The sequence below is a fragment of the Diadema setosum genome, chromosome 7 (genome assembly GCF_964275005.1).
Source record: "Diadema setosum chromosome 7, eeDiaSeto1, whole genome shotgun sequence".
Lineage (NCBI taxonomy): Eukaryota > Metazoa > Echinodermata > Echinoidea > Diadematoida > Diadematidae > Diadema > Diadema setosum.
In genome coordinates this window covers 2,651,804-2,678,586 of record NC_092691.1, presented here as the reverse complement: position 1 = coordinate 2,678,586, position 26,783 = coordinate 2,651,804, and the positions used below count along the sequence as shown (strand labels likewise).

At 39.3% G+C, this 26,783-nt stretch overlaps 1 protein-coding gene across 2 annotated transcripts in view; it reads left to right on the top strand.

Moving 5' to 3' along the window:
• Positions 1 to 17,239, top strand: part of LOC140230443 (uncharacterized) — a 62,276-nt gene extending 45,037 nt beyond the window's left edge. For both annotated transcript variants that reach the window (XM_072310596.1, XM_072310597.1), the window contains exons 2-6: positions 9,067 to 9,302; positions 10,883 to 11,473; positions 11,898 to 12,368; positions 12,648 to 12,753; positions 14,258 to 17,239. In XM_072310596.1, the coding sequence (XP_072166697.1) occupies positions 9,283 to 9,302; positions 10,883 to 11,473; positions 11,898 to 12,368; positions 12,648 to 12,753; positions 14,258 to 14,554 (1,485 nt within the window). In that variant the 5' untranslated portion in view covers positions 9,067 to 9,282 and the 3' untranslated portion in view covers positions 14,555 to 17,239. The remainder of the gene's footprint in view (positions 1 to 9,066; positions 9,303 to 10,882; positions 11,474 to 11,897; positions 12,369 to 12,647; positions 12,754 to 14,257) is intronic.
• The last annotated feature ends 9,544 nt before the right edge of the window (positions 17,240 to 26,783 follow it).

Here is a 26,783-nt window from a genome sequence, read left to right as displayed (position 1 = left end):
GATTTTTGACCTATATTGTACATTTTGCTACAAAATGCTACTCCTTCACCATTTCTAACCCAATTTCGATTCTGTTTGCTTTATGTGATGGCACTAGGTGAGGGCTTCAAAACATCTACACAGAATTTTGACCTTTTACTTCTTTGACCTTTGACCTTTATTGTACATTTTGCTACAAAACGCTACTCCTTCGCCATTTCTAACCCAATTTCGATTCCGTTTGCTTTATGTGATGGCACTAGGTGAGGGCTTCAAAACTTCTACACAGAATTTTGACCTTTGACTTTTGACCTTGGTATTTTACCTGTATTGTACATTTTGCTACAAAATGCTACATGTACTTCTGGCGGGGACATATATTACGCACCGCATAATTTCTACTTTTCCTTGTTTTCTCTGTTATAGCTTGCCAGGCAGGATTTTATCTGCTAAACAGGATTTCATCAACATCCAAATATGAATTTGGTTTAAATCAGAGATCGAGCCCTTGAATTTATTTCAAATTGACTGGATTTACCCATATATTCTTTGCTTTAGTCAAGTATGACCAGGAAAGCAGAGTGCCATTGGAGGTTAGTTTCTAAATGGGTGCTGATTAAAGTGCATTCAAAACAAAGGGCTGCATTGAAATCATATCTTTGATGAGTAACTCAGCCCCGCTTTGATAGAAATTCTCTGGCAGCGATCTAAAGTGAATGTGAACCTAAAGCATTTGCCCACAAAGCTCTGTTTTGTTGTTTGTGTTGTTGTTGTTTTTTTTTTCACATTACTTCAGTGTTCCAGAAATGGATTTCACCAAATTCTTCATGAATTTCATGCCTGCAATTCCTGAGCTTTCTTTCATTGGTTTTGTGTTAGTGAACATCAGTGATACCTCTGATCATGTGCCAGAGTGTTTAAAGGGGATGGCTAGTACCTGATCAGTGGGAATCAGTGGGAATGCTGGGGATGATTGTTCCAATCCTTGTGGATTCATTTAAGAGCACATTATATATCTACTGTTGTGTGAAAATTATTTGCTTCAGATTAGTCTCATATTCAACTGTTAATGATCGCCTCGTCACTGCACAGGCATGCTAACCTGGAAACATTAAACTGCACATTACTTGAACTTGGTATGAGACCAGTCTGAAGCAAATAATTTTCACACAATAGATATATAATGTACTCTTAAACGAATCCCACAAGGATTGGAACAATCATCCCCCAGCATTCCCACTGATTCCCACTGATCAGGTACAAGCCATCCCCTTTTAAGAAGTCATTTAAAATTTGCTCCCAGTATTCACTGTCTGGCACACATTTACAAAGTGTTTCTTGTTCATCTGTCCTTGACTGATTTTGATTCAGTTTGTTTCATGTAATAGGGCCAAGTAAGAAATTCAAGACACTAAAAAGATTAGAAAAAAAAAATCATCTACTCATAGTAACCCATCAGAAATATATAAATACAACTTCTATTCAATTTTTCACCAGATATTCAGGGAATGTGGCCTATGCATAGTGATTTAGATCTGTTTAAGTAGGCCTACACAGAAATACCATCCACCACAGCTCTTATATGATCTGAAGTGGATGTCCATAGCGTAACATCATCTTTGCCCTAAGATATAAGAGTTACTGAGTGCTCTTTAAACATATATATATTTTTTGTATCAGACTTGTGTGTTTTGTTGTTATTTTCGAGCAAAATGCTAATACTTCTTTTTTCATTCAATTCAAGCCCATTATGTAATACCAGTAATGCTAAAAGCAAATGACTTGAAAACTAAATGTCTTGAACAATGTTTATTTGGAATTAACATTGTCATCAGTGCACAAAGAATGTTTATTTGCTTGATCACTTTCTATTCCTTTTTTACTTGTTTTTTTTTTTTGTTGTTTTTTTGTTTGTTTTTGTTTGTTTGTTTTTTTGTTGTTTTTTTTTGGGGGGGGGAGCTCATAAAGATGGTAAAAATTTCAAGAACAGTGACCACCACACAAAAAGGGAAGTGTTAGGGTTGGGTGGGGTGGGGTGGGGAAGGAGGAGGTGATCCCAGGATCTCAGGCTAGGGATGATGGTATCATCACTAGGATGAGTAATAACCATGGCATATGACTGGCTCCTGGTGCGCTTGAATTGATGGAGGTGAGTTGTCAGGGGCTATGTTTATTGTATGATGTCATGTTGTGAACAAAGTGCAGTCATCTGTGTCCTGGCTGGACATCAGCCATCTTGCCATTAACCCATCGTTTCTCAGATGGCTGGTAATCACTCATGGATTTAATGCATAAAGCTGCCAGTTGCCATGCCCAGCGGGTTAAGAGGATATCAAGGGAAGGGAGAGGGGGAGGGACGGGCGTTGGAAAGGATATTTGGATGCTGGTTGACATAGCCATGACTCATGTTTGCCTGTGCCATTCCATGTTCTCTAGTGTCTATTTGGAGAAATTCCAGATGTGTGAGTTTGCTCCTTCACCTCTGCAGTCTTGTGGACTGGAATGAGAAAAATATACTTACTCAGGAATTTTAAAAAAAAAAGAGTTTGCGCTAAAAAGCTGCATCATGTTTTTGCTTCTGTAAGAAAAGATCTTCCTTGACTCAGTCTGGACTGCTTGCATCCAGACTAAAAGGAAACTAAAGGGAACCCAAACCCCAAGAGCAATGTGGATTGAGTGAAAGCAGCAGCATTAGTAGAATTTCTTAACACATCAGTGAAAGTTTGAGGAAAATCGGACAGTCGATGCAAAAGTTGTGAATTTGTAGAGTTTTGGTGTTGGAATCGCTGGATGAGGAGACTATTAGAGATTATGACGTATGTGTGGACAACAATAAAAAGGAAATATGAAGGGAATTCCACAAAAATTCATTTTTCCTGCATAATGAAAGAGCGCTTGACTAACCGCTTTCAGAAAGCATGGGGAGTAATTAATATCAAGTTATGAAATGTGTAATTTTCATGAAAAATGCATTTTTGTGGAATTCCCCCTATATTTTCTTTTTATTGTTGTCCACACATACGTCATAACCTCTAGTAGTCACCTCATCCAGCGGTTCCAACACCAAAATTCTACAAATTCATGACTTTTGCATCGATTGTCCGATTTTCCTCAAACTTTCACTGATGTGTTCTACTAATGTTGCTGCTTTCACTCAATCCACATTTCTCTTCGGGTTTGGGTTTCCTTCAATTCTTGTAATATATTTTGCATTGATCCCATCCCCCCCCCCCCCCTTGCAAGTAGAATAGAAAAGACGAGCTAAAGATCACTACGTTTGTATTTTCACTCATGATATAATGGCAAGTAGAAGGGGAATGCCGATTTGTGATGTGGTCCTCTTACAAAGTATACGCTGTTATTTTCACGAATGAGGAGGTCACAAACATTTTCATGAGATGTTGCTTTCGCGAATTGACACAGAGGCCTTCACAAGTGCATTATTACCTTAGCGCATGGTGACATTTTTGCATGTTGTTAAATTCGTGGTCCAACTCTGATTCGCGAATTTCGCGAAAATTAAACCCTCGCAAAAATAACAGCTTATACAGTAAGCACCCGGAGCTTGTTTCTTCATGCTTCCAGGTTGATGAAGTCACTGAATGTGCAGCTATGCAAGAAACTAATATTCTTTTTTTAGGATGATTTGTGCAGTATGAACACTGCAAAAAGTCCAGTGTTAAATAGTGAACACCGAGCTGGTGTTAAATTTTCAGTGCTCATTTATGGTGTTAAATTAACACCTACGGGTGTCATTTCCAAATTTTAAACTGTTTTTTGAAGAGTTTCTTAGTAACTGCACTTCTTGTTGATTTTTAATTTAAACAAGACGATCAAGAATATTACATTAAAATACTACATTTTTGAAAAAATGTGAAAATAAATTTACACCAAAGTAACACCAGCTGGTGTGGTCCCTTATTGAAGCTGGACGGGTGTTAAACCATTGATATTAACACCAGCAGATATCAAATCAACACCATGTGGTGTCATTTTTTAATTAACACCAGTACAGTGTCAAATTAACACCACAAAGTGTCAGGTGAACACTTTTCAACACCATCACAGTGCATTTTTAACACCTGTGGGTGTGGTCCTTTATTGAAGTTTGACCGGTGTTAGATTTAACACCTGTGTTGTTAAATCTAACACCGATGTTTTTACAGTGAAGTAGCATTATTTGTTCCACCAGAGCCTCATTGTTATTGTAAGTCATTCCCAGATTATTTTTGGAGAAAGAGTCATATATTCATGGCTTTTATAGACATAGAGGCTATAAGTCATAGTATGATATAGATCTAGAGCCTTCACTAATTTCCTTCTTTCTCTTTTTTCCTGTTTCGCTCAAGAGGAATGAAGAGCTGTCAGGAAGTTTGAGGGTGTAGCAAACAGAACATTGATAAAGGTACCGTATTACAAAGAGAAAGGTGGAGAGGAAAATAAGGAGGTGATACCTCATCCGTATCTGACAATACTTGTTTCAGAGCCAAGTTTGTTCCGACCTTGAACTTGGCACTCACTCGGTAGAAGATTCTGCTCGTAACTCTAGACCGCTCGCTAAAGTTATAGTCGATCACAAAACTGGCTGCTGTTGACAGCACTCTAATGCCATAATCCCGCAGTAAGCACGAACAAGCACTGGTGCATTTTGCTGTTCGGACACGAGCGGGCACAGTTTCCTATTTTGGGACCGGTCTGATCCAAGATATAGTGTATTCCCTTGAAGTTGATAAGTATATCTGGGTCAGTAATATAAAGCACACAATACCATGTGTTAGCATCAGAGAACAAAGGAAAGACTTTGCTGGTATTAGAGACTGTGATCAGAAAAAGACAGGTGTGATGAGTGGAATAAGGTCATAAAAGCCATGCATCATTTGAAGCACATTCAGCAGCCAATGTGGGAGAGAATACTCATGTTTCTTTGTCATCTTTTTTTTTTTGGGGGGGGGGGGGAGGGGATTGTGCCGGCTTTGGCTCATCATTTCATTGTATTGGGAGAATATTTAACACATTTGCAAACAAGGTTTTCAAAATCGTAATCACAATTGCTTCTTTGTTTTGATGGATGATGCATTTTCTTGATAGCGTCTGATATTACAGTATGTGTCAGTTCGTTGTATGCAGTCATTTGTCATTTTGTTGAAAAAGGGGACAGAGAGATTGATTATGGAGCCTTGAAAACACAAAACTATCACACATGGTCGATCACAGAATGAGTGCTTGACAATGGAGACAGACCGATGATGCATTATCACATGAGGAATACATCAATATATTTGAATAGCTAATAAGTTATCTTCTTGACGAGAGAAAGAGAGAGGGATGTACACATGTAAGTGAGAGTTAAAAAGAGAGCAAACAGCTTTGGTATCAACATCCCAAAACTTCCTGAGCTTTGTGTTTGATTTTGGGCAAATAATGGAATGGAGACGCAAAGGAGAAGGAATAAAGAATTAATGGCCAAGCCAACAATAAAAAACATAAAATGATGCAGATAGGAAAAAAAAAATGTGACTACATGATTAGTCAGTCCTGGGAAAGTAGCTCTGTCATGGTAGAAAGAGTGGAAAGTGATGCCACAAAGGGAGCTAAGTGACGACCAGTAACTGATACATCATCTCGAATAAAGTCGACCATATTAGTGTGCAAATAGCAGGCTACTGGATGAGAGAGAGAGAAGTGGAGTGAATCACACATGACTCATGCCGCGTCCATCGCGCAAGCCAGCCGAATAATGAGATGCGGTTCTCGTGGATGCTAACCCCAGCATCCTCCAAGATGTTGACAACAACTCTTCAGATGATGATTGAGGACAGTGTCACTATCTCACAACACCGCTGGTTTTCCGCTGGCCGAGATGATATTGAGGTGGTAGTACAGTCAACAACGGTTGTGGTTTCGGAACCAGATATTGATGGTGGTGTCGGTGGAGGTGATGTGGTAATGGTGCTGAAGGCAATAGTAGGCGCGTGTGATATTGACTGGGGAATATTGATCATGATTATAACGCATCCTGTTACAGTGGTTGTGGCATGATAGCATAATTGGGTATCCATCTTTGCATTCTCTGTATAATATGATGCTGTGGTATTGGAAGATGTTGCTGATGACAGTAGGAGTAAAACATCTTTGTCAGAAAGCTATTGTAGCTAGAAGAAACCATCAAGATTTGTTTATATTGTGTGCTTTGTTTGTTTTATGGTTGCATAAAAAAAAAAAAGAGAGAGAGAGAAAAAAAAAAGATTTATGTGAAGCAGTAGTTTGGTTTGTCTGTCTGTTAGCAGGGAGAGAGTAGTACAGAAAAGAAAGCTTGTGTAAGCAGTAAACATGAAAGAAAGATGAAATATACAGGGGGAAATAAAAGAGGTAGATAAAAAGACAACAATAGGTGAAGAAGTGCTGTCTTCAAATTCATGAAATTCTTCTGTCGAGATGTTTTCATTGCAACTGATTGACAAATTGCCCTACATCGACGTAAATAGGCACTAAATTGATCAGTGTTTTTATTTACGTCGATGTAGGGCAATTTGTCAATCAGTTGCAAGTGCTGTCTTATTTAATGGCCAAGATGTGTTGGAATTAATTGAATATATTTCTAGTATTTCACAACAAAATACCATACATGTATCACTCTGCAAACAAAACAATGTTAATATCATCAAAAAAATAAATAAATTCAGAACGGAAACTCATTACAAGAGTAGATGCTATGATGTATGAGCAGGTAAATAACAGGGCTATATTTGAATAAATGACTTAGCCAAAGTTTTAAGTCCATAATAAATAAAATTGTGAAATGATGGAATCATGCAACTAGCAATAAGTGCAATGCTTGTAAGAGCTCAAAGGTTTCTTCAGTAGAGTGCATCCTTAGATTATTTAACAGAGAACGGAATTCTTAAACCATTAATTATTCATAAAGATGAAGATATTAAATTCTTGCTTATCATACCTTCGTTGTATGTGACAACATACGTAAGATATGTCTCTAAGACAGTTAATAAGAGAAACCAACTTTCATTATACACACACACATGCACACACACACAGACACAGGCCTACTCAACAGGTTAATAACTAGAAAAGCTCAGGAAACATATAATCAAACCAATGAAAATTCACCCCACAAATAAATACCCTCCCCCCCCCCCCCCAAAAAAAAAAAAAAAAAAAAAAATCTTTACAGAACATTCCAAAAACGGCAAAAAACCAAAAAAAAAATCAGATACAAAATATGGAAGAAATGGCATTTTGAAATTTCACATTTTTTCGGAAAACATTTCTGGACCAGTCCTTATGAATATTCAAATGAGCGAGTTGATGATGTCATACCCTCACAAATTTTTCATACACCTTATACGAAATTCTGAAAAATTGATATTCTTAGCTTATACGGGTAAACACATTTGTTCTTTTATATTTTGGGTGATTTTAAGGCAAGCTTTATATTCATACAGCTAAAATATGAGATTTTTGTAATTTCTGTATATGAAATCAATAAGAAATTGTGAGAGCATGACATCATAAGCTTGCTGATTTGAATATTCATAATGACTTGTCAAGAAGTGTTATCAGCAAAATTGCAAAATTACAGATGTCGTTACTTATTTGTTATCTGATTTTAATCATTTTTGCACTGTTCTGCAGAGATTTTCTTTTCTCTTTCCTTTGAAATTGATCAAATTTTGGAGAGGAATTCTTCTTTAATAGGTGACTCCACATACATTAAAGTATCATCTGACATCTGCTTATTTTTTTAGATGAACACATTGGTATGAAAGCAAATGTCATGAACTGAAATAACCAAATTTGTGGTGTGATTTACTGTGGAGCCATATTTGCAGAATATTTCATGGCTGCATTCTTTCACAGGCTCAAACTGCACAATGGAGAGCTTCTGGGCCCCGTTTCATAAAAAGTTGATATGATAACAACTCTTGCTTGAATGGCAATTTTCATGACAACGACAAGAATCCAGCTTCCTGATTGGCTGTTGCTATTGGAAGTTGCCATTCCAGCAAGAGTTGCCATCCCAACATCTTCTATGAAATGGGGCCCAAGTATTCATCCATGTTATTTGTAAGCTTTGCAAATCTCCACATATATGCATATTTGATCAAGAATCATGGTATATATAAACAATCAATGTAATGGATGATACTTCAAACAATGAGTAGGAAACATGCCTATCGATCATGTACAATTATTACTCAACAAGCTGGAATGCACACAGGTTCAGTATTAAAGGTCCAGTTTACCTTTGGGAGCAGTGATTTCAAAAATTTTCAAGATATCATATTTGATGCATATGTGTAGGTCTGTTGTATCATAAAACATCCTACCATATGAAATATTTGCAATAAAACCTAAAATATAAGGAGATATCAGGGTTTTTCTCATTAAACCGTAACTGTATACGGTTTAGTCTGGAAATTTTTTTATTATAACTATTGTTCACATTTTGTGTATTTAACAACACTTAACATCGATTATACGGATTCAAATTTTGACAGTGGTTGTTTCTATCCCTAACTCACATTTTAGAACTATTTTATAGCACTAATGCTTTCATCTGCAAATGGTAAATTATGCCTTTAATCATCAGGCAGCTAGTGCCGAGTCACTTCATCAGTTTGACTGCATGACTACATGCATTGTATGCACACACACACACACACACACGCCCACACACACGCCGTGTGCACACACACTGATGTGTGTGTTGGAGTCGACCACGGTGGGGAAACTGCACAGTCACACAGACAAGGCATTTGACTAGGCACAGAGGCAGAAGGGTCAACCTGGCTTTATATATTAGACCATGTACTCTGCTGAGCTCGGAACTCTACTGTACAAGCGGAATGCATGCACTGACTAATCACAATGTGCCATAGTCGATCGCCTGTGTGCAGCTTTATGTCTGACTGTTGTTTGAGGGACTCTTCCCTTCTTTTCTGGTTAATATATGCATGATATGTCTTGTTCTGCTGCTCAGGATTTCCATGTACTATGCAGAGTGATCTTTTGACTAATTTAAGCTGACTCTTCATTTCAGTGCTGTTGTATGAATTTTATGTCTTTTAGTCCACTGGAAGATCATCACTTTGACTGATCACCCATTCTGGGATATGTGTGATCCATGCACATGCAGCCCTGCTGCATATATGACCAATCTGTGAAACGGAAGATTTCAGCTGCTGCAGGTATGGATTGGGACATGAGAGAGGACATTGGTCAAGATCTGTGAGGACATCTCATCCATACTGACTGTTGGACCACTCATGGTCATCTAACTAGGGCATGATGACTCATGTTCTGAGGTAAGCAAACATTGGGCAATGATGACTCACACAGCTGGGTCTCACTATCATGTAGGTTAGAAGTTTTACACTCATTTCCTAGTAGGTGCACACACGTATAAGAATATAGGCCCTAAATTATGTGCATAGATTTCTGACTCCTTTAGTTTTTCAGTGTGACAGCAAATCAAAACTGGTCAGCACCCAGAAAAGATTTGAAGGTAAAAGTATCTCGGGGAGAACATCGTTTCGGATGAAATGAAGTAGTTATACTACTAGATGCAAAGTTGAGGCAGTTTGAAAACAAGTGACTCGTACAGGATGGCATCCTATTGGGACTACTTGACTTGTGACTGATTCAACTTGTGTAGTCGACTTCTTTTGTCTCTGAATGTGAGCTTTTCCAAAAATGTTTTTGGAAAAAACAAAAACAACAGTGTTTCTATTGTTATCAAAATATTTGCATGGAAATTGATTGCTGCAGATAATTGTTAAATGTTTCTTCTTTTTTTTTTTTTTTCATACAGCCAAATACATATTTTTGTGAAATATCAAAGTAAAATAAGTATTTCAAAAGAGTTGTGTGTAGGCCTTGTAAATATATGTGCTAAGCAATGAGAAGTAATGTTAAAGTTTTTTTTTAAGATTTAGCACATTAATCCAGGTTGTGTGATGTTGTTGTTGTTGTTGTTGTTGTTGTTGTTGTTGTTGTTGTTGTTGTTGTTGTTGTTGTTGTTGTTGTTGTTGTTGTTGTTGTTGTTGTTGTTGTTGTTGTTGTTGTTGTTGTTGTTGTTGTTGTTGTTGTTGTTTAAGCCATTAGGAATACATCAAATGGTCTATTGGCATTTATTGTCAGGGCCACAATCTACAGATGTCATAGATATTGTATACATAGAGGTTGGCAAATTTAACTGTTGTGTGTTTATTGTTGCGTGAGTTTGTTTAAGGTTTCACAAGCTAGGTGCATTCTTGTCATTGCGCAAATTGATGACAGTGGTTTTTTTAATCTTGTATAAGAAAAAAAAAGTTTAGATGTAACTGTTTTAAAGTCACTGAATCTGCACAAAATCAGAAAGAAATGAAGATTTGCCAATTTCAGACAGAATGAAATATTAATTTTTATCTTCTTTTTAAAGTTTTGCCAATTCAAGGATCATTTTTGTAAGTTTAGTGCACTTTACAGGCTTTGAAAATTTTATGAGTGCAAGTAAGACAAAGAATAGTACTTAGAAACTTATTCAAGACAAAAGATACAGCACTAAGTTACACAAATTTAGTTTTGTGGACTTGATGAGTCCATTAGCTGCTTTTGGTGGAAAGCAACTGTCGTTGTGAAAGAGCTGTGGTATATTTCTATACCTCAGCTGCTGTGCTTTACTGTAACTTTTACTTAATCACAGGTTCTATAAATGATGATTTGAAGTTTCCATGAATAATCTGTAACAAAGTGATATCTATAATATGGATGCAAAATTCAATCAAATGTGGTAAAAAAAATGAACAAAAATACCCAAGTTCCCTGATATGATTGTATGAAATACATAGTGTATTAGTTGCCCACTAAAAATCATAAATGAAAATGATCCCATTAATACTTCCAGGTACTTGCTTATTCATGGAGACCGCAAGAAGAAAGTGGAGTTGGAGGTTGCCCAAGGTGTGGATAACATAGAGGTAGAGACACTGAGGCATCGGGCCAGGGAGCTCTTTGGCCTTCATGCAGTCCTGCTGCAGATCTGGGACAAGGGCTTTGAGGATTGGGTGGACCTGGATGATGGGGACGCCACGCCCACCAACAGCAGGATCAAGGTAGAGCTGGACAAGAATGCCAAGGTGACCCCTGTAGCACACCATCAGAAGACATCTGCAGCAGTTGTGTCTGTCACAGAACCTGCAGGACAACATGCAGCACCCTCCAAGACTCGGGAGGACCTGTCCCAGCACCGACCCTTGGCAGTGTCCAGTATGCCTCAAGTCCACACGCTGTCCGTAGCTAGCGGTCAGATGCTACGGCCCACGGTATCTGCAGTCCAGCAGCTCCACGCATTGTGCCAGTCGCATCTTCCACAGCCTGCTTCCTCATCAGCTCAGGAACCGTACTTGATTGAAGACCCACCAGAGGTTGTAACAAACGTCCCCGTACATTCACCCAGCAAACAAGTTGCGACTTCATCTGCAACTGCCCACCACTGGTAAGCTTTCACAGAGCAAATGGATTGCCTTAATGAGTTACCTCTGTTTGTTCCGAGGGAAGGCATGTCATATGAGCTTTTGTCTTGAAGTTATTTTGTAATGAGTCAGTGTGACATGATTTTGTGTTGGTAGGGCCCAGATCTGAAACGTTTGGGGGGTTTGTTTGTTTGTTTGTTTGTTTGTTTGTTTGTTTGTTTGTTTGTTTTTTGGAGGGGGTGTCACATTGTTACTGTCCTAGAAATCATTGCACATTTCCAAATGATGCAGATATCCAAAGACTGCATGGAATGTATTTCCCTGTTTTTATCTGAATGCTAGTTTCATATCAAAGCTGTCTCTGTGACAATGTATTCACTTCTTGTAAATGCATCTTGTTTACCATAAAATGATGTCTTGTTAATGTGCATCATTCCGTTTTTTCAGCCATGGCCTTCAAAGTAGCAGCTATCATGAAGTACCGCACTCCCATACATCAGGCAACCAAATCATAAGTCTTCTGCAAACTGACCCCATTAGGACAAGATCTACCAGATCCAACAACAACAGCCAGTCAATGAGCCGTCCCGCAATCTCCAAGGTCGTCTCCCTGAGCAATGACGACAACAGCCGTGAGCCATCTGCGACTGGAACGTGGATCCAAGACAGCAAGCCCCTCGCTGAAGATTGGCGCCAGGACCATCTTTTGGACCAGGCGGCGAGCCCCAGCGGTTCTCTGGAGGGCTCTCTGACCAGCTTTCTCGAGAAGCGCAGCGATTCACGATGGATCTACTCGTACAAGTTGCCAGAGTTTCCACAGGGAGCTGCCGCCAAGCTTCGTGCAGGGCTGACCCTCACAAATGGCGAACGTAGCCACCTCATGGACTGTGTCTACAAGTCAGTTACACCCTATACATTGTAAGTAGCCATTAGAAATGGGGCATTTTGTTCAAATTAATGAATTCTTCTGTCAAGTCGTTTTTTTATTGTAACTGATTCACAAATGTCTCTTCATTGATGTTAATAAGCAACATTCATTCAATTTTTTAGTAGCAACCAGAATCACATGTGCTTGTTCTACACTGCAAGCTAGTGATGATTTCAGTGCTTGTGTCAACTTTGTGATGCGACTGTGATGTCCTCCCAGCAACAACAGCAGCAGTGCTTTTTATGTCTCTGGGTCCTTTTCTCGTATAGTTATCCAACAGCTTACGAGTACAGGTTCCTGACCGAAATGTTTCTAGACGTCTTCCCTGAACTCTACAACCAGGCTGGGCCAAGCGAAAGCAGAGAGAACCAAATCGTGAGTTTCATCATGTGCCCTTAATATCAAAGCACAGAACCAATTCTTCTGCGCTGCAGTAGCTCCTGATGAACTTAAAGGGTGTGTATAGTTCTGGGTGAGGTGAGGATTTAGCTTTTTAACGTTTTGCAAGATATTCAGAAACCAGTCTATGATATGTCAAAAAGCATGCAATTCTAAGGGGTATTAAAAGTTTATTTAATGAAAATCAGTTTTGAAATGGCTGAGATATCCAAAAACAAGGTGAAACAAAGAGATCCTAATAAAAGGCGTGGCCTGTCGCTTTTTATTATTATCACTTTTTTGGATACCTCAGCCATTTGAAAACCAATTTTCATCAAATAAACATTGAATCCTTCTTAAAATTACATGCTCTTTCATATTTCATAAGAGGTTTCTCACTATCTCACTTAGGAATGTTCACAACATGAATCCCTACCTCAACCAGTACTGTACTGTCCCTTTAAACAACATTGAATAGTTAAATGAAGATATTATGTATTGCGTCTTAGTTTGAATAACGATACAATTAGAGATTTCCAGATTTCTAGTCATAACAATGGTAAGGTATTCCAAAGTTTGGGGGCAGCACAGGTCAGTGCTTGATCTCCTAATTCAAATATCCAATCTCTGTTAGCCATTCATGAGGAAGAAGAAAAAAGCTTGATGCAGCACACAGGCAACCAACAAAAATCTTTGTCACTGAGAATGCATCATGTAGTACATCTCTGCATGGAAGATTTATCAATAACAGAATAGATAGAATCTATAAACAGATGGATGCTGCCAGACAAAGTTTTTGCAGTTCTCTTGTAGTGCGGACATATGTCGTTCATATCTAAGCATGAAAATTTGTTTCCTTTATTCTCAAATTATTAGCGAGAGGGGGATAAATGATAGTCTTGAATGGACATAACAAGACCTACCTTCAGAAACTACATATGGAGAGCACATAGTTCCCTGTGAAACTTTTTGCTGCTTTTATTAACAGCTAGATGCTTTGAGCATCAGCATGAGCATATTTGCTCTGACTTTATCGAATAATGAAGTATATATTTAGCGTAAGATGAATCTGTCTGACATCCGTTGTCTTTCCAACACTTGGAAACATTCGCCTTTTGGCATTCGGCACACTAATGAGCACAGATGTTTAAGGAAGGGTCAGTACTGACAGATTAAGTGACAGTGCAAATCATGATCATTAAGTGTGGCATGTTAAAACCCTAGAAAGTTTTTCAGACACTTGTGTTTTGGGGGATTTAACTTAGTGCCAGTTGAAATACCTGACACATTCCAACTATTTGCAGAGGCACTTCAGGGTTAGACACTTTTTCTTTGGACAATGTAATTTTGAAAACTTGTATGAAGGATGTTAGGAAAGTATTGAATCTAAGTTGGTACATTTTGATTTCTTGTATGTTTTTCGAGAGAAGAAATGAGAGCGATTTCCAGTTGAATCAGAAAAGATGGTCCTCAGTCAACATTGTATATTGTCTTTGTGTAGGACACATGGAAGCAACGACTGATGAACAAATTCAAGAACAACCGCAAGCGCCAAGACAGAGACATTCCAGTGGTTCGGCTGCACAAGAGAGTTAGAATGAACCTCGACCCATCCAGCCACATGGGGCATGGATATGATGTCATTGATGTCGAGGAGGTTGATGATGAGGTGGAGGATGTGGCTGATGAGGTGGCCAAGGAACATGGCGTGGTCATCAAGCAAGAGGATTGTGACCTGGACGATGTCTACCATGTAATGCCAGCAGACACGACCGAGTTCAGTGAGACCGGATCATGACACAGAACTATAGTTTGCAGGTGGTCATGACACAGAACAAAAGGTCACAATGTAGGTTCAGAGGTCATTGCAAGGGTCAAGAGTCCCTGAGGTCAAACAGCAGACATCTAAAGGAAGAAAGTATGATCATTATACACAAGAGAATGTTGACCTTTATGATGTCTACTATGTGATGCTAGCAGATAAAGACTGAGTTAAGGTGTTCAGAATCGTTACACTAAGTAAGGGTTCACAGTCAGGGTCAAGAGGTCATGAACCCAAGAGGTCAAACAGCAGCAGAATGATAAGAAATATGGCATGGCCATCAAACAAGAAATTGACCTCAATGATGTCAACCATATGTTACCAGCTGATGAAAAGAAGGTCAGAGTGTCAAGTTATTGACACAAGGAAAGAGCTCGCAGTTAGGGTCATATGCCTTTAAAAAGAGGTCGAGTTTTTGGATGTTAAACAGGCAGGTAGCTAGGTCAGAGGCCATTGCCATCAGTTAAAGAGACATCAATCATAATGGTCATGACGTATACCATTTGATGGCAGCATGTGGGACCAAGTCAAGTGTGAGTCAAGATTATTATAGGAACCTACAGAATGGGAGATTATCATACATTTCTGAGCATTATCAGAGACCCCGTTTACATTGCAGTGCCTGCCTCAGTTGCAGTACTAGTGCCCACAATTTGTGCATTTATACCGACTTCCGGCCAACCTTAATGAAAACATATCAATATGTTGTCATTGTGGCACTCTCCATGTAAACAAATAATTTTTCGGATGCAATACGCAAAGGTTAGCATTCTGCGGGTGACGCCGATGTCACAATGATATTTCATCTCTTGATACAGTCTTGTGATGAATTTGATACTGCATTTTGGCCCATGTGTTTATGTCAAAAGTAGGCCAGCCCGAGACCACCTCATGGGGATTTCCAATAGGGGACTAAATATTTTACTGTTATCATGCCCACATGCATTTACACCAGTATACATAGCAATAGGCAGGCCTGAGGCCATCCTCTGTACTGCATTTATCTTGGTGTATAAACAGGGATCACAATGTCACAAGTTCAGGGGTCAAGGAGCAGGATTTAGTGTCAGCCCTTGAAACATTTCTCCTGAAAATGCATCTGCCGATGTTACAAATCAGAGTGAGCCCCACTCTCCCCCCCCCCCCCAAGAAAAAAAGAAGTTAAATATAGCCCTCTTATGTTTTCCATACAAGTGAAGAAACTGACCTAAAAGCCAGCTGTCTAGCCTAAAGAAAGTCACTCTTCAATAGACGATATCGCTTTGGATTGTGTCATGTGTAAGAAGCTGACTTGATTTTGTTTTTGTGTTTGTTTTCGTTTTAAAATGTGGTGTTTTGTTTTTTTTTTTTTGTTTTTTTTTTTTTTTTTTTGGTGCATCTCACTGTGCCAAGTGACTGCTATGCCTACATCAAAGAGGCAAGACTACCACAAGTAGCATTAGTCATCACCTCTGCAGTACAATTTAAGGAAATGCTGGATGGAACTGGGGGGGGGAGGAGGTTCTGTTCAGATGATGCTGCCATATATGTGAAGTGGCTATCATGAGTACGACTTCCAAAGAATACCGTTTTTCGATTATTTCTCTAATCATCAACACTTTGATAATTATAATTATCAGGTGGCACATTCTGCCAATGTGAAAACAGTACACAAATTGTATGCAGTTGGTCTAAAGTTGATACAATGTACACTATTGTACTTGCTTACAGACTGTCTCTGCACATTATCTGTACCAACTGAGAAAATGTAATCCTGACACCAATATCCAAATTATTTCAAGCTAGTGTGTACATAAAAGGAGTATACATAATCCAATTTTAGATTCTGGCTGAAGTTTATAAGGTCAATTGTGTGTGAACTTTACTTGAAGATCTTGCTATTGTGATTTTTTAGTTTTTGTCATTTGTACCTCGTCAAATTTGGGCCTTTTAAAGACTGTGGATTAAAGATATGATGGGATGAGATATTTGCCAAAGTCCTTGAATAGAACATTTCAAGTGAAAAGTTCCTTCATATCAATGCTGCACTTCCTTGTCATTTGATTAATTGTGGTTATCCTTTCCCTCAGTGTAGGGTGAGACCGAATTGATTTTGGGCGCCAACAAGAAAGGTCAAAGGTTATAGTGATTTCTTTGGAGAAGATGGTTAGACTGCATTCCACACAAAGAATGTGCACATACAGACTTGTCTGCACTTCAGAAAAAGGTGAATTTTGAGATAGTTTGTAAGTTCACACAAAGTCCATTGTTACTGCAGAGGCTATATATCCATCATTGTATGCAACATGTAGTCTCACATGGAGACAGCCAGGGTCTGGAAAAATTAGACTAGCTGGCATGACCCAACAATACCTTTGTGTACATTGCAGTGGAAACTTATTTGATACACTTCTTCATCTGTGAAGAACTTTGAAATTCTCATACCATTGATATGACATTTTTGTCAAAATATGTCAAAAAAAAAAAGCAGGCCAGCTTTCGGTAAGATCACAAAGATATGATGTATGAGTGTTTGTAGGGAGGGTACAGTCTGTTGACTTTAGATAACTTTAGTTTATTCCTGTAAGTGACCAGAAATTCCTTGCCATTGAACTATTGACAAAACTTTGTACGGTTTAGATTTATTATTAAAGCATGCACATTTTCCATATTTTACTTCAATGACTCATCTCTCGTTGTGTGTTTGTGTCCATGCTTGAGTATGTGCATAATTGAATTTTGTGTGTGTGTGTGTGTGTGTGTGTGTTTGTGTGTGTGTGAGAGTTTTATGTGGCTTTTCCACTACACAATTGTCTATGTCATTCTTTGTATCTACCACGATTGATTGATTGATTGAAAGATAGATAGATGGTTCATACACAAAGATTAAAGGGATTGTATAGTATTGGAGGAGATGAGGATTGGGTTTTTAACTTTCTGTGAGATACCAAGAAACCACTTATTACATAATGTATACTCATTTTCTTGTATGAATAGCAGGGCTCGACACTAACGGTGGCCCGGTGGCCCGGGACCAAGCATGAAAGTTGGGCCACCAAATTTTTAAAAAAGGGCGAATTTGGTGGCCCGCCTCGGGTCACCAAAATTTTTTGAAACGTATGTCAATAAATTCGTATTTTTTTGCGCCGGAAATGCATACATGCATGCAGTGAGTGTGGCTCATTAAAAAACAAAAAACGGGACTTTTAATATTTTTTTATTGTGTTTTTTTTTCGGGCCACCAAAAAATTGAAATTGATGACTTTGATGGCCCCATCAGGCCACCCAAAAAAAAAAAGTTAGTGTCGAGCCCTGAATCATGTTTTTTTTTTTTTTTTTTTTTTTTTTTTTTGGGGGGGGGGTTTGCCATAAATCAAAATCACAACAAAATCAGTGAAAATGAATGTCATATTGGCATCCATCATTGAGAAGTTTATGTGGTGTCTCAGGCGGCAGCTATCATTAATGAATTTATCATTCTTGAATACAGATTATGATGTGAATACAAGTGTTTATTGTGACATAAATCCATCATGATGAAAGTTACATAGATTAGATGTCTTCAAACATCCCATATTCTAAACTTATCTCAGTACAGGGATGGTATAGTTTGGGTTGAGATGGGTAATTCAGACTTCAACTTTTTGCAAGATGATCAGAAGCCACTTATGAAATATGAAAGAGCATACAATTCTAATAGGAATTCAAAGTTTATTTGGTGAAAATTGATTTTGAAATGGCTGAGGGATCAAACAAAGTAAAACAAAGCAGTCCTAATAAAAGGTGGGTCCCACTTTTTATTAGGACCTCTGTCCTGTTATTTCTCAGCCATTTTAAACCTGATTTTCATCAAATAAACTTTGAATTCATCCTAGAATTGTATGCTCTTTCATATTTCATAAAGACGTTTCACATTATCTCACAAAAAAGCTGAATGCCTGAAACCCCATCTCCACCGAAACTATGCAATCCCTTTAATGTGTGCAATTTGCATATATCAGGTGATTGTATTCAAGTGTTCACATTACATGAAATTATGCTGACTGATAAACTCAGGTAAGGGTTTATTTTCACTTCAGCTATAGGACAATTAAAACAGTCAAAGACCCCGTTTACAGTGCGGGGCCGGGCTCGGCCGCGGCTCGGCCGCGGCCGAGTCCGGCCTCAATTGCGCGGCCGAGCCTCGCAATTTTGTCCGTTTACACTGCTGGGCTCGGCCGCGCTTTTGATTCAAACCTTTCAATATTTTGTCGTAGTGGCGCTCTGCTTGTAAACAAACGCAATATGGTATTGTCTGGTTTTCAGACCCTTTGGCAAATGAATTCATTGGCGACGAAGTCGCCGTTCGGGCAAAGGCCTTTGCCGAAGAAAAAAAATCCTTTGCAGGACAAAACCACCTTAAACTATACTAGTTTTCGACGTTGAGGGGGTTAATATCCTGAATAGCGAAAGATACAGGCAGAGGGTTTGGAAGCCAGACTAAAATTGGCCGCGCAATTGGCCGCGCATTTGGCCCAGTTTGCGTTTACACCAAGAAAAGGCCGGGCTCGGCCGCGGCTCGGCCGCGGCCGAGACCACCTCCAGAGCGAGGCCAAATGCGAGGCCAATTTTGGCCTCGCATTTGGCCTTTTGTGCGTTTACACTCAAGCGGGGCTGGGCACGGCCGCGGCCGAGCCGCGGCCGAGCCTCGCACTGTAAACGGGGTCAAACAATCAGCAAAATGAGCACTTTATCAAAACTGTGCAAGTGATCGTGGAAATTATGGAATTGCATGGCTTCTTCTGTCTTCACACAGCAGTGATACCAGTCTTGGTCACATATGCAAATTAGATGAGGCAGTGATACCAGTCTTGGTCACATATGCAAATTAGATGAGGCAGTGATACCAGTCTTGGTCACATATGCAAATTAGATGAGGCAATGACATCAGTCTTGATCACATATGCAAATTAGATGAAGCAGGGATGCCAGTCTTGGTTACATATGCAAATTAGATGAGGCAGTGACATCAGTCTTGGTTTCATATTATGTAAATTGGATGAAGCAGGGATACCAGTCTTGGTCAAATATGCAAATTAGATGAAGCAGGGATACCAGTCTTGATCACATATGCAAATTAGGTGAAGCAGGGATACCAGTCTTGGTTACATATGCAAATTAGATAAAGCAGGGATACCAGTCTTGGTCACATATGCAAATTAGATGAAGCAGGGATACATTATGGAAATTAGATGAAGCAGGGATACCAGTCTTGGTCACATATGCAAATTAGATGAAGCAGGGATACCAGTCTTGGGTCACATTATTATGCAAATTAGATAAAGCAGCGATACCAGTCTTGATCACATATGCAAATTAGTTGAAGCAGGAATACCAGTCTTGATCACATATGCAAATTAGATAAAGCAGGGATACCAGTCTTGGTCACATATGCAAATTAGGCAAGGCAGTGATGTCATTCTCTCAAATTCTCTCATTAGTAATCTTCCTAGTCAGTTATTCGTAAACTCTGTTCAGAAAGTTATCGATAGATAGTTAAGCAACCCAAGAATACGTGATGCAACATCTATAATTCATTCACAAAGAAAAGAGATAGAGAAGATTTATGTGCAATACGTGTAAAGTGAACATTTCATATAGTTTGGATGTGAATTCAATTAATATTTTATCCTTGCTATGAAACTTTAATACACTGTCTGCCATAACTATATTTTAAGAGGAACCCAACTCCAATTTTATTTTTACTTACCTGATCCAGTTGGATACGTGTAAAGTTATCATTTCATTGTTTCATGTAGGTTGGATGTGAATTCTAGTAATATTTTTGTCCTGCAATGACTATTTTTTTAAGAGGGACCCGACTCCGATTTTATTGAAATCTTTACTGCTTTCTCTCTCCCTCTCCCTCTTTTTCTTCTTTTCTTTTATTATACTCTTTCGTGGAAGTCAACTTCAACATGATACTACACAGAAACGGATCTAGAGGGGGGGGGGGGTTGGGGGGTTGCAAACCCCCCCCCCCCCCCAAAAAAAAAAAAAAATCCGGGGACCATTTTTTTTTTTATCTTATTTTTTTTTTTTAACTTGTAATTTTATTTTTTTCTATTTATGGCAATGACCTCTATACCCAAAATAGTGGTGTTTCAGATGCAAGAAAACGCCATTTTCACACACAGATTTTCAAAAATTCTCCCTACTGTGGGAGGGGGGACACCCCCCTCCCATCCCCGCCCCCTCGCTCGCTCCGCTCGCTCGGGCTCGGTCGCTACGCTCCCTCGCAATACCGCCTCCAACCCTCTCCTTTATAAAAAGCTAGATCCGCCCCTGCTACAGTTGTATTCACAATTGCATGTCACTTTCAGACCAGAACGAGGTCAGTAGCATACTAGAGCAGGGGGTACTGACCTGCTGATGTTGGGTTTTACTTGGTGCGTTTATATGGTTCTTATCTATTTGTTTGTATGACTGTCGGTCTGTCTATTTGTTTACATCTGCGTTTACAGCAATCAACAACACTCTTCATCAGAGTCGTACAAATTCAATTTCAGTTACTTCTTGTCGGTGCAGGTGCGGGAGCAAGCGAGTAATACAGTATTATCTGGCATCAGAGTATTGTAGTACATGTAACAGCATAATTATATTGCCAAGGCGGATACGTAGGGGAAATCCCAACACAGCTGGGATATTTGTGTCTGCTCCTTTGCGGATGTGGATAAATGCCAAGCAGTCGTAAGTTCAATGTGACGCTGTCATGAGGTACGCCATCTATCACACAGGAGCGCACATCCGTGGCTGGCAGCATTCCACATTCCGATGCCGTCTTAGCGGGTGCTCCCACCGTGTACATTGAAACACCAATAGGCCTACCATTCTGCAGCTGCGTGAAGTATCTCTCGATCCGGGTGCGTGGTATGCACGATGGATGGCCACGTGGTATGCCACAGAACTCGATCAGAGGTAGATGTTTGATAATTCCTGTCGTAAATCTTCCGCGAGCATACTATCGGGTAGAATGGTGTCTCACGTTTCAATAAGCATGACTTTACTCAATGAGCATGACTCCATGCGCATGAAAACACACTCTTAAAAAGTTGAATACATCATTTTAAATGCAGCGCTGAAGCTTCCTTGAAAAGTCATAATTATATAGATTCCAATTGGGCTGCTGTGAAATGCGTTAACTATCTTTCTTAGTGATATGAATGACAAAGATTACACCGTCTTGGTGCCATAGCAACCGCTATTAATCATGTCTAATAATTGTAGTTCTATAAAATCGTCGTTCGCATTGTCATTGTTATACAGAAATGATGAAAACTTTAAAGAGTGGTGAATAATATATGACAGTAATAATGAGCGCAGGTATAGTCCTAAACATAGTAGACGAACGTGAATCACGTGTATCATAGTATACGTACATAACCTGTAGGGCCTACTGTATACATTCTCAAATTTTCTCGCGTACAATAGTAGTGTGCATCAAACACAATTTATTGTATAAGGTCGTATTTACATTTCATTCAAAATCGCTCTAATCATTTGTTTCATCTGTACTCCCTCCAAGTATTTTTCTCCGTTCTTTTTTTTTTGTGTCTTTTGTTGGTTTTATGTGCATATGTGTGTGTAATTAAGCTTTTTTACATCTGTTTTGTGTTCATCCCTTACTTTTTATTTTCTCTCCGTCATTCTGCCTGTATCGCCCATCTCCCCTTGCTCGGACTAATACCAAAAACGAACACGAGGCTTTAGTTACCGGTTTATTTCTTATGCCTGTATACACACCACCACACTTATTGCAAGACACAAATCACATATTAGTACACCACAAACATTCAGCACAACACACACACTACACACATAATTCCAGACGAACATAAAACACACACATCACAGATTGTTAAAGCAACATTGAGACACATTGTCGTGACGTCATAATATACACACATCAAACCATATTACAATGTACTTTGTGTGGTTTGTTGGAGGGCTGTCTGAACTACCGCGGTTTGCGAAGTCGAGTTCAATGGTATGTACGTTCCCTTCCGTAGAATGTATCTCGATGTGTAATAGCTCCTTGGTATCTCCTTCCGTCGCGGTAGGATTATGTCGGGCGTGGTATGCGACTCCCCAGACAGGCTAGTCGAAGCGTTTGCTAGACTGGCGTGGCGGGAAAAGCGGCATCGCAGCAATTGCTTGCCATAGCTCTATTCATCATCACTCGCAAGCAGGAGAGGGAGTGGTCGGAGGTTAGTGTGCAAGAAAAGCTAAATAATGTTTGTTTTTGACCTCCCGAAATAAAAGTACAATGCCCAGTTCCTTCCCTCGCCCCACTCTGTAGCCGTATTCTGTTTCTGGTCGTACGTAGTCGTTTTGATATCATCTCGCTCTTTTCATGATATAATGGTGTTTTCCTTTCTTTTTTCCAAACTTCGTTCTCACAGTTTTTATGCCTGTCTTTACGCTTGATTTGAAATTTGTCGGAATTCGATTTATTTGATGTTATTTTTTTCTCCCAATATTTCATTACCGATGAGATTTACGAGACATTCTGGGAATTTGACAAGTGGCTGTGACCAGTCACTCTCATCTTTACCTGATGTCATCACCGGACAATGACGACGACTTTGCCCATCATGCTCGCTTGACCGAGAGACGATGAAGGCCCAAAGGGTGACGAGTATGGTGTAATGAGCAGATATTATATCAAAATGGCTGCATGTTACCTTATTTGTACATTATAATCTTCGGGTAAAGAAGAGCTGTCTGGTCTTTAGAAAATATTTATATCTGAAACAAAATAGATACATATAAATCATCTTTATGCATTATGTATGTGAACATATATATATATATATATGATATACTGTATATAAATATCATACAATACACTTTTAATGCAATTCGTTTTGATACGTGCTTTGTTCTCTCCAACAGGGAGGACAAGTGCACCTGTAAGTGTGTGTGTATGTGTGAGACACACACACATATACAGAGAGGAGAGAGAGAGAGAGAGGTGAAGAGAGGGATGGAGAGAGAACTCTATTCTTTTGTCACCGTGTGAATTCTTTTTTGTTGTTGAAAATATTAGTTTCTTTTCACCATGTCCAATGAGAATAAAAAGGAGAAAGGACAACGACTTTTATTATACAAACAATCAGGAGACTGAAAACAGCCATAAACAATTCGCGCTGTCCACTATCATTGTCATTGTTAAGGTGCAAATTAATCCGCAGATCTATTTCTCTTTTCAATCAGTAATGATTATTAATTGTTCGCACCTCTGTCCTCGCTCCTTTGCCGGCCGTCTGACGTCCATCTAATCACGCATTCTCTGGCGGCTCCGAGTGGCCTTGCAAAACGCCACTACTTTACCATCTACCGCTGATGACCTGTGGTGACTATCGTTCCATACGATGACTCATACAGTATATTATAGAGAGGCCGGACGGCGGGGAGGGGGGTGGGGGATACTAACGCAGCATCTGAGACAAAGTAATAGACACTATATAAAATAGTCTGTTTTTTCGTTCGTATATACTCCACGAACATTTTTCATCGTCAAACGAGACCTATTAAAAGGGCCAGTACGCTAACATATTCAGGACAGGTACTTAGTTATTGCAAAATGCAAAGGTGCTTTACACATGGACAAGAAAACGATTACCTTCATAACTAAGTAAGCATATACAATATTCGATAACAAATACACATAACATACGTACAAAGGGACCTACATATTATGGGCCTACTAAGATACACCATGATTGCCGAGATTATTACTCTGTTCGTTATCTTCATCGCAATTTGTTGTTGACGAGTACATTCATTTCCGTTAGCATTCATACTTATCACGCAAAAGTCATATTCGTCACTATGCATCACTGTTCATGTTTGAAATTGGCTCGGCACCATTTTGTCTATAAATCACCAATGTTTCGGTGGTTTCTAGTATCTATAGAAGAAGCAAGGTCTGCCTATTCGAAGACTATCATCTCTTAGCTGATGACTTGTCTGTTCTATTAATAGCTCCTATAATGCCTAGGTTTCTCTCGATGTCCATCTCCCCCTCTCCCCCTCCATCTTCAGTCAGAATGACTCGGCGGAGAGTCATCGGGGCACACAAGGAGCTGATTCGCTCCGTGTCATCACCGCCAATGTAGAAGTCACTCCACTGCTTTTGTTGATTAAACTTTAAGTGGTGATTCATTGCCCGGATGATTGTACCACATATAGGTCTGTTAGCGCCGGAGCGAGCGCTATGGAGGTATTCTAAAGTGGCCAGAATGTCTGAATCACTTATTACGCCATGCTAGAGGGTCGCGTCCCGTCAATAACCCCGCCAAATTATCCTGGAAAGCGCACGCGCGTGGCACGATGGTCTCGAGCAAAGTGAAGCCGTCGAATTACTGGTATTGTCCGATAGAAGCCCCAATTTCATCAATTTGAGCCTTGTATCCCGAAGAAGAATGATAATCGACCGGAATCTACCTGATTCAACATGAATTGAAATGAAACATGGCACATGAATAGCGGCTTATGAGATTCATCTCTTTTAATCTCGTCACAATAGATACTGAACCATGCAATTAAATGTGGTCGAAAGGGTAACATAATTTCTTCAGATGTTTGTAGGTTAATGGTATGAGTCATGTGTATCTGCCAAATAGCATTACTCGCACATGAGAAACAAAGTCTGCTGTAATAAGCGTATATGTGTTCTATACTGCCTAGGTCTCTTTGTTTGTTTATGAATTAGATGTTTTTCACTGGGGGCGAGACTGCTTTGTCTAATAATGATTTGCGGTTGAAATGACTTACCCTTATTAAGCATGTCCTTCAGGAATCTGTGCCCCCCCCCCCCTTTCCGTCTATCTGTAATGTGCTTTTATCGATTCTCTCCGTCATCTTTACGTCATCGTCAATATACTTTTTTGACCAGTGCCAAAATTACTTCTCCACAATCGATCAGCCATCATCACCATCGTCACCAAGTATAAGGGAGTGTAATCGTTTTGTTTTTCCTCAAAAACTTAATCTAAAAATGAGTATGTCCGTCCGTCTTTTTTTATGTGCAATAAATATTCGTTGTTAGAGTTGTCTGTCTATATTTGCATTGGTTTCGAAGTATTGTTCTCTGTTTACCTAATATTCTTATATCATTTTTCTGTTTTTCTCTATGTTGATATCTGTTAATGGGACTATGAAACTCTTTTACATTAACATTTGACTCGTCTGATGTATTCGTAGATTTTGACTGTGCATTATTACATTTTGTTTTATCGACGCCACTCTAATGTTGATGATTTTATCAACTCTGATGTAAGCTTTGCCCCTGTCGACAATTATTGACATTCATTTACATTGATTTGATAAGTTCTAAACACCGCAATGTGTCAAATTTACGAATAAAGTGCTGTTCGTAAAGTCACGCAAAGAGAAGCAAAATGGTTCCCTAAATTTTTCATGTTTTTCTTTTGGGTCAAAGGCGTTTTGCAGTAGCATTACCTATAGCTTTGCCGACTACTAATAACGTAGTGTGCATGGAAAGTGAATTGGATATAATTTCCTCGGTAGTTTCTTCATTATCCTTATCTTATAGAAAACGTGCATCAAATAGAAGGTTAATACATTTCCATAACTGTTCATCGTTGTAAGCTATACCGAAAGCTTATTTCTGTTCCAGATCCCAACAATATTTTACCAGAGAGTAATAAAATAAAGTACATTTAATCAGGATAAACCAATTACTTTGCACAATATACCGGTACATCAGAATGCTCTTCATTTATTTGAAATACCACGTTCTTGGTGAGTGGAATGCACTGACGTAACTTGAGAATCGTTTTCGTTGCTTTCAAATTGACGAAAATGTCTTGCTTCTGCGAACTGAGAGCGCTTCACTTTGTCATCTCAGCCTGGTGATGGGCTTACTTGAGAAATGCAGGGACAGAGAAGTGACATAATCCGTGGCTACTGGCAGACGACCGTACAGGTGCACCGAAAGAAGCGCGGATGACTCAGCGTACTTGACTTACAAACATTGGATGACGTAAACCCGAGGAAGGGCGAGTGACACTGACAGTAGCAGGGCATCGTTTTGTCTCTACTGGAGAGAGGGGGGGGGGGGGAGGGAGGGAGATGGAGAGAGAGGAGGAGGAGGAGGAGGAGAGAAGGACTTACTAGCATTGACAAGATCCCTGGGAGTTTGTGACGACATTTGCCGCAC